The sequence below is a fragment of the Henckelia pumila genome, chromosome 2 (assembly GCF_033568475.1).
Source record: "Henckelia pumila isolate YLH828 chromosome 2, ASM3356847v2, whole genome shotgun sequence".
NCBI lineage: Eukaryota > Viridiplantae > Streptophyta > Magnoliopsida > Lamiales > Gesneriaceae > Henckelia > Henckelia pumila.
In genome coordinates, this window is record NC_133121.1 from 175381163 (window position 1) to 175389705 (window position 8543).

An 8543-nucleotide genomic window follows, 5' to 3' on the forward strand; every position below is an offset into this window, starting at 1 on the left:
TCCAAAAATCATAACAATTCCGAACGTTGCTCTATTTCAAAACCGATAGATAATAAACGATCAGAATACTGAAGAAAACAACATACTCGAATCTAGAACGATTCTAACAACATCCAAAAACTATAATACGTCGGATCGAAGAAGAACTTACGATAGAATGAAGCTCTTGCTGCAGTGATCGCTAAACTGCCTTCAGAAATAATTTCCAACGGACGGATCGAGCCCGGAATGAAATCACAAAGCTCAAAAGCTCAAAAGTGGCATCTACAATGGAGGAGGCATGCTTGAGGAAGGAGGAGAAGGCTTCTCCAATCAAATCCAAGTGTAGATAATATATAAAAATCAATATTTGCGTTTTAGTCCCTGAAATTTCTAAAATTTGCAAAAAGGACCCTGATCAAAATCAAATCGGCTCGAGAACTCTGCAATCTCCGATTAACTCAAATAAACTCATTTAAGATAAAAAAAACGGGGCGTTACATAAAATCACTGGATTTTGCACCCAGTTTTTATTTAGCCCAAATAATTAACCGCAGACTTAGCTATAACTAAAGATAGAATTCGGATTTCAATCCCCTCGTCTATAGCCCAGATGAAACATCAACCTCATTTTTGTCCGAAACTTAGCCATGAAATAGTGAATATAATTTCAATCACTTTCCAAGCCCGGATGGAGTTGTAAAAAAAATGTATCTGTTGCTTTGGCAACTTTTTAGTTACTCATTAAATTTGCCTAAATCATTTCTAAGCTTGTAGAATTCTAGCTCGGTTTCAAGTATAAATCATCAAAGTTAAGAATCGGATCATCCGATTCACGCACAAAATCACAAAGCTTCTCTAATCACTAGGGTCTAGACATTCAAGGCATAGTGCACATGAGTGAGAACTCAAGATTAAATATAGCTAACATTAACATTTTTGACACAAAAAATTATGTTCATCATAGGCCAACACAAATACACATCATCTTTTCAACTCAAACATACTCATCAAAAATTTTCAAAATTTTCAAACTTTTTCAACACCCCCCAAACTTAAAATGTGCATTGTCCTCAATGTATAATAAATAGATAAAGTAGAAGAGACATACACGTACTTGCGACAATGACCATCAGTAGTCGTCATCATTTGTAGCGCATTGGTATAGTAGGGGTAACATCACCAAACTCTATCTCCACACATCCTATAAAAAAATGTCATGGACAAAAATTTAAGAAGTAAATACATAAAAATAATTAAACAAAATAAATAAATAATACTAAAAACACTTGGGTTGCCTCCCAAAAAGCGCTTAGTTTATAATCCTCGGCCCGACTGCGTCTGAACTTTCAAAAATTTAAGATCCGTGAATAAACTGCAGACATAGGTAAAACAAAATAAATTATTCCAAAAATAATGGTAATTGATATCCTGGGAAGTCAGGGGTATCAGGGCTAAGGAGAAGCAGAAGCATCAGGGATGCTAGTCAGGGCAGTGAACAGAGCTATACCGAGTCAGGGACGTTAGGGATGTATAAAGGCAGACCTGGAGCTCCAGGATCCCAGGAGGACCAGGTTTTCATGACTTAGACAAAGCCCATTTCTCCAGGGCATGATCCCCACGATTGCCATAATCCCGAGCCTTCCAGCTTCATCGTGTGTGACAGGTCAACATGGGCAACTCTTGCACCCACGACCTAGATCGTGGCCACTACCCTGGAAATGCGGAATGACTCTCTCACTCCAAGGCTTATAAATACCTTGCCTCAGGTGTTTGTAGAGGTATGTTCATCAAAAATTTCAAAGCACTATATTCATTTTTCCTGAAGCCCACTCTATTTCTGAATCTGACTTAAGCATCGGAGTGGCCCCGCCGGAAAACCTTCCGGCGTCCCACTAACATGATTTCATTTCTTTCCCTTGTGTACAGATCATCTCGATCAAGGAGGGACAAACCACACTTCATCTCTACTAGCCCGGTCAGCTCGTCAAGCCCACTATACTACCCTTGATAGCCCGGGCACTCGTTTTTATCAAACATCATCATTGGCGCCGTCTGTGGGAAACTTGCTCTATAAGACGTAGATATGGTTTCTCATGGACAAACATCACCAGAAGGCCTCCAGCAGGGCCGGAACATTATTATTCCTATGGATGAACTCGAATCATATGTTCAGAATATGATACAGAAGTCGTTAGCAGCTACAAAGCAACCACAATCAAAGGAAATAACAATGGAGGAAGAGGGGAATCGGGGTAATCCGCACCCTAATGCCCGAACCAAAGAAGGAAAAGGAGAGGAAAGTTCTTGGATGCACTCAATCCAGCCTTCTTTGGCGGATGAGCTGCAGGAACTCAGGAAAAAAATACAAAAGTTAGAAGAAGAGGGTCCCAAAATGGCCTGGTCTGTCAAGATTTCGGGTTGCCCTTTTTTACAGGAGGTGATAGAGGAGCCCTTGCCATCCCATTATAAGTCGGCCAAAATCTGAGAATATGATGGGAGCACTGACACAGAAGAGCACTTGGCTCGGTTTGAGAATGTGGCTATGCTACATTGCTACGGAGACAAAATTAAGTGCAAAGTCTTCTTAACCACTTTGGTGGATTCTGCCCAAAGATGTTTTGAAAAGTTGGAGCCGCAGAGCATTCGATCATTTGCAGATTTCAAGCAAGTGTTCTTGCAACACTTTAGCCGCAGAGCATTCGTTCACTGCCTTTACTCAAAGTCTTCGGGAGGGGTAATTTTTCAAATCATTAGTAAATAAAGCACCTCGGACTTTTGAAGACTTATTGGCTCGGGCCGAGAAACACATTAATATGGAGGAGGCCCAGAGGCAAAAGAAGGAGGTGACTCGAAGAGAGGGAGGTCGGGAACAGGGAAAAAGCAGAGAAAGTCAGGACCACATGGGGCATTTGTCCCGGTATGCACCACATAGAGTAATCTAGGACAGAGTTGTGCATGTATGTGAATTAGATGCTGAATCTCAGACTCCTGTCACTAGGGACAAATCTTTGAAGTATTGTGCTTTTCATCAGGAAGGCACACATGATACCAATGAATGCCGAATTCTACAGCAGAGACAGCAGCAACCCTATATCCGGGATGGCAAGCCGGTTCAAAAAAGGCCTCGGGGTCCGCCTTGGATCCAGGGGTCCCAAGCGCTGGTTCCCCCCAGAACTGGCATTGTTTCCCGAGAGGGAGGGAAACAAGAGACAGGTCCTCGCACAGAGGATAGAAAATCAGGAGAGGGACCATCTAAAGGGGTTATCAACATGATTTTTGGGGGATCTACTGAAGGAGATTCAAACAAAGCCAGAAAGTCTTGGAGCCGGAGGGAAAGTTTGGGGGTGGAGGAAGGGAAGCCGAGTGCAGGGCCAGTCATCACGTTTGGACCCCGGGATCTGGAGAGGGTGAACCTGCCACATAAAGATGCCTTGCTTATACAGTCCCGGATTGCTAACTACGACGTACAAAGGGTGTTTGTAGACTTAGGAAGCTCGGTGAATGTCCTTTTTCAGGACGCCTTCGAGCAGATGGATTTGCAGGGGTATGAGTTGAGCCCCGTAAAAACTGCCTTATACGGATTTGCTGGGCACACAGTACAGCTTCAAGGGGAAATGTTACTACCCATAACCTTTGGAGCTGGAGATGTGAATTAGACGATCATGACAAAGTTCACGCTGGTTGAAGCACCCTCCTCTTACAACGTCATCTTGGGGAGACCGACTATGAATGCCTTCAGAGCTGTGGCCTCAGCTTATCATCAGAAGATTAAATTTCCCGTGGAAGATAAGGTAGGAGAAGTCCGAGGAGATCAACCTTCTTCCCGAAAATGTTATGCCGAGACAGTTAGAGTCGATTACAAAAGGGCCAGACAGATCGGGAAGGAGGGAGGCCAGGGGGGAAGAAGAAGTCTGTTCTGTGGAGGAGTCTAAAGGCGAATATGAAGAGGTGGAGCTGGTAATCGGGCAGTCTGGGAAGTTTTTCAGGATTGCCCGGGACATGGAAACAAATTTGGCCGAGTCACTGAAAAGCTGTCTCATCCGGAACAAGGACGTATTTGCCTGGGCTCAGGGCGATTTGATAGGAGTTTCATCCCATGTTGCGGAGCACAAACTTAATATCACCCCTGGATCCCGGCCTGTGATACAAAAGAAAAGACATTTCGGAGCTGAGAAGGATAAAGTGATCGCGGAGCAGGTTCAAGAGCTACTACAGGCCGGGCACATCAAGGAGGTACAATTTCCTACTTCGTTGTCCAATGTAGTACTAGTACCAAAGGCCACAGGGAAGTGGCGGATGTGTGTGGATTTCCGGGACTTAAATAAAGCCTGTCCCAAGGATTGTTATCCTTTACCCCGGATTGACCAATTGGTAGACTCCACATCCGGTTGTGAATTTTTGTGTTTCATGGATGCATATCAGGGCTATCATCAAATTCGTTTAGCCCGGGAAGATCAAGACAAAGTTAGCTTCATCACATCGGGAGGTACTTTTTGTTACGTGGTTATGCCATTTGGTCTAAAAAATGCAGGGGCTACGTATCAGAGGATGATGGACAAAGTGTTCCGGGAGCAGGTGGGTCGGAACGTGGAGGTATATGTGGATGATTTATTGGTGAAATCTAAGACCCGAGATTGCTTTATACCCGACTTGGAAGAAACTTTTGCCACCGTTCGGCGGTATGGGATTAAGTTGAATCCAGCCAAGTGTATGTTCGGGGTGAAAAGTGGAAAATTTTTGGGGTTCATGGTGACTGAACGAGGGATAGAAGTCAACCCGAAGAAGGTAAAGTTGTTGCAGGAAAATCCTTCACCCACATCAATCAAGGAGGTACAGCGGCTGACTGGGCGAATCACAGCCCTGACCCGGTTTATCGCTCGGTCAGCTCATCGTAGTTATACCTTTTTCTAAGTGTTGCGCACAGCCCAGAGGTTTGGCTGGACTGAGCAGTGCGAGCAAGCATTTCAAGAATTGAAGGAGCATCTAGCTAGCTTGCCTATCCTGGTTAAGCCAGAGCCAGGGGAAAGATTGTGGGTATATCTGTCTACTACTGAGAGGGCGGTCAGCACCGTTTTGATAAAGGAGGAAAGAGCATATCAGAGGCCCGTATACTATGTCAGTCATGCTTTGAAGGGGGCGGAGGTTAGATTTGCGGAGATTGAGAAAATGGCCCTGTCTTTGGTAATAACAGCCCGGAAATTGAAACCTTATTTTTTGTCTCACCCGGTAACTGTCCTTACTAATAGCCTTTTAGGGCGGATCCTGACTCATCCAGATGCCTCGGGGAGGCTTGTAAAATGGTCAGTAGAGTTGGGAGAATATGACATTGAATACCAGCTGCGTAAGGCCATTAAAGCCCAGACCTTATCCGATTTCTTGACAGAGGTGGCCACTTTTGGTCAGGAAGAGATATGGAGAATATTTGTAGATGGAGCCAGTGGTGTTGAAGGCAGTGGCGTAGGAGTCATCCTGGTTTCACCCACCCAGGAAAAATCAAAATCGCCATGAGGTTGGATTTCCAGGCCTCCAATAACGAAGCCGAATATGAAGCCGTGATAGCTGGGATGCGACAGGCTCAGGAAGTCGGGGTAAGTCATATTATAATATATTCTGACTCACAATTGGTTGTCCAGCAAGTAAAGAGGACCTTCTGTACCCGAGAGGAGAAATTGATAAAATATAGTAAGGTAATTAAAGAGCTTGGGGCCAGTTTGTGTGAGACCTCGGTTCTCAACAACTAATCTCGGATTAAACAACAATTAAGCATACAAGATCCAAGACTAAAAGTAAAAGAAATTTTGTTTTGTTTTTTTTTTTAAAGGGGGTGCGCTCGGGCGGTCAAAAACCGCCGCTCGAGCGCGCCCTAAACTTCAAAGCTGCTGGATTGCTCAGACTGGGGTGCGCTCGGGCTGCTAAAAACTGCAGCTCGGGCGCCCCCTGTAGCAGAAACAGAACAGAGCAGAAATGGCTTGGAAACTACAACCAAGAGTCATTCGATACATCAAACTAAAAATCATGCATTAAAACGCAACTCAAAATGTTAATACACATGCATACTCCAATACAAGGTAGTTCTAAAGTTATACAATCTCGAACTAATAGAACATGCTTTCGTCTAGCTTATTCAATACAAAACAAGTTCGAATATGATCTAAGTTCGATTACATATTCGACTTCTAAAACAACAAGGCCTCACGTCTATCATCTCAACCACCTAGCCATGCTGCCTCTGACTCGGTCCTGCCTCACCTGTTGCCAAGTACACATACAAACAAAGACAACAGCCGGATAATCCGGTGAGAATAATATTCCCAGTAAAAAGAGACAACATGCAATAACAGACAAGCATTCCAAACGAAATGCATCAACTTCCAAATAATCAATTAACAATCATGCAATTCCACAAGCATATCTAAAACTCAATTCATATGCATAAATGCAATGCATGTCTTTAAAATTTGGGATTATCAAGTCGGATAATCAAAAGAGTTGCTGCTTTTGCTTTTGGGATCCCGAGGACGAGATCACGTAAACGACTCACCGACTCTCCCGATCGAGGTGGTGCTACGTATCTCCATCCTCTAGACTTTGGTGCAACTATAAGGAGTATGCTAGCACTAGGTGAAACGGCTACACCCAGGCCACTCACAATATAATCCCCAAAACGTCTATCATCAAAAAGGGCCGTCCTGCCCGCTACTCAAATCAAGGATTCATGGCTCAAGATGAATGCAATGCAACATAACTCAATCAACTAAATTCAAGTAAAAGCAAATAACATGCAAGTATGTGATTCTTCGGAACACTCGAATCAAGTCGGATTCGAGTCACACGTTCCATTCCAATCTAAATCATCTTATACCTCTTTCAATAACGTCGATGCTCCAAAACCGGCTACAATCTCCAAGTTGCACAAAGCTGCAATCCCGCAACTCCATTAGCCTCAAATCAATCTGTACAATAAGTAATAAGGCTCGAGATTAACGTACAACTCAATCGAAGGCTTGTCTCAAACAATTCGAACCGATAGACAATCCAAAACTCAAACCGACGGCATAACGGCTATAATCTGATCAAACCGGAAACGCAGACAGCATAATATCAATCCAAAAAACTTATATCAACCAACATTCAACCCAAAACAATCCAATTCTACAAATCACAAAATCTCATTTTTCGAATAAACTTCCAAAATTCATAACAAATCTGTACGACGCTCTAATTCAGAACCGACAGAGAATAAACGATCAGAACTCTGTCAAGATCAACATACTCGAATCTTGAACGATTCTAACAACATCCAAAAACTAGAAAGAACCTGATCGTAGAAAAACTTACGATAGAACAAAGCTCTCTCAGCCGTGATCGCTAATCTGCCTTCAAAAATAAATTCCAACGGACGGATCGAGCTCGGGGAGAAATCTGGAAGCTCAAAGAACTTGGGAAACGTCTTCAATGGAGGAGGCGTGAAGGAGGAGGAAGATGAAATGAAAAGAAAAGTCAAAGCCTATATAAATATCTAATTAAGTCCAAATTTGCGTTTGAGTCCCTCAAAAATCCAAAATTTGCAAAAAGGACCCTGATCAAAATCAAGTCGGCTCTTGAACTCTGGAATCTCCGATTATCTCAAATAAAGTCAATTAAGATAAAATCGGGGTGTTACAATTCTCCCCCTCTAAGAAAATATTTCGACCTCGAAATCAAACACGGTTCCAAAACGAACTCTGTCTCCCTAATACTCCTTCAAGTCCGTCGATCAAAAGTCGACTCATTCTCGTTAGCAATATTCCTAAGCTCCGTCACAATCAAATCATCTCTGGTTCCAATTCAAAGCAAAACATCTAAAGTTCGACTCGTCTGATCTGGCTGTCCGTCGTTCTGAGGATATCGAACTGAAAAAGTTGAATTCAGACAACACCATCTCATAAGAACGAGTGCATCAAGGGTCTCTGTCTAAACAGACAGACTTCAGTAAATCATGACAGTTGGCGACTTTTGTCAAGATATCGATCCTCTGGTCTCGACTAAAATTCATTCTGTACGTAATAAGGTAGCAGATTCCAACAACCGGTCCATCAAAATCAGATAGTAGATAAAATAAGAACAACTCAAAACATCTGTTGTTGCATACAATTCCTCAGATAAAGATTCCCAGTCAGAAATCTCATAAAATCTGATCTCCTTCTCTGCCTCCAAATCAGTTCCGTCTGCTAAAACAACTACTTCAGCTCTTAAGATTAGAACAGATCACGTGAATTTCCTCATAAGACAATAGAAAAACAGATCTATAATTCAATAAGATCGCTGCGAGCTCAAAGTCCAGATTCAGACATTGAGTCTCGAGCGTCTTCAGCTGTCTCGATGTCTAGACTAGAGTGTGATTCCTCTGAATAAGAATACATCCCAAAATTTTTGATAAGAAGAGATCTCTGATCGACAGAAATTCCATCACTAGCTCATAAAATCGAGGAAGACAACTTAATCCAAACAAAATTCAGACATCGAAGAATAGCATACAACTGCTCGGCACAACATCTGCTATACGATTCTCAAAAGCTCTG

General features: G+C 42.8%; 1 protein-coding gene across 1 annotated transcript; it reads left to right on the plus strand.

Annotated features, from left to right (window-relative positions):
- Nucleotides 1–2795: 2795 nt before the first annotated feature.
- Nucleotides 2796–3638, plus strand: LOC140878985 (uncharacterized). The gene is made up of 2 exons (XM_073282613.1): nucleotides 2796–2899; nucleotides 2981–3638. The coding sequence occupies exons 1-2, from the start codon at nucleotides 2796–2798 to the stop codon at nucleotides 3636–3638; spliced, it is 762 nt and encodes a 253-aa protein (XP_073138714.1).
- The last annotated feature ends 4905 nt before the right edge of the window (nucleotides 3639–8543 follow it).

Bases quoted from the DNA above. Each gene is read 5' to 3' on its own strand.
- LOC140878985 (XM_073282613.1), top strand. From the start codon at position 2,796: ATGGAGGAGGCCCAGAGGCAAAAGAAGGAGGTGACTCGAAGAGAGGGA. The intron at 2,900-2,980 runs GTATGCACCACA...TCCTGTCACTAG, and splicing joins CACATGGGGCATTTGTCCCG to GGACAAATCTTTGAAGTATT.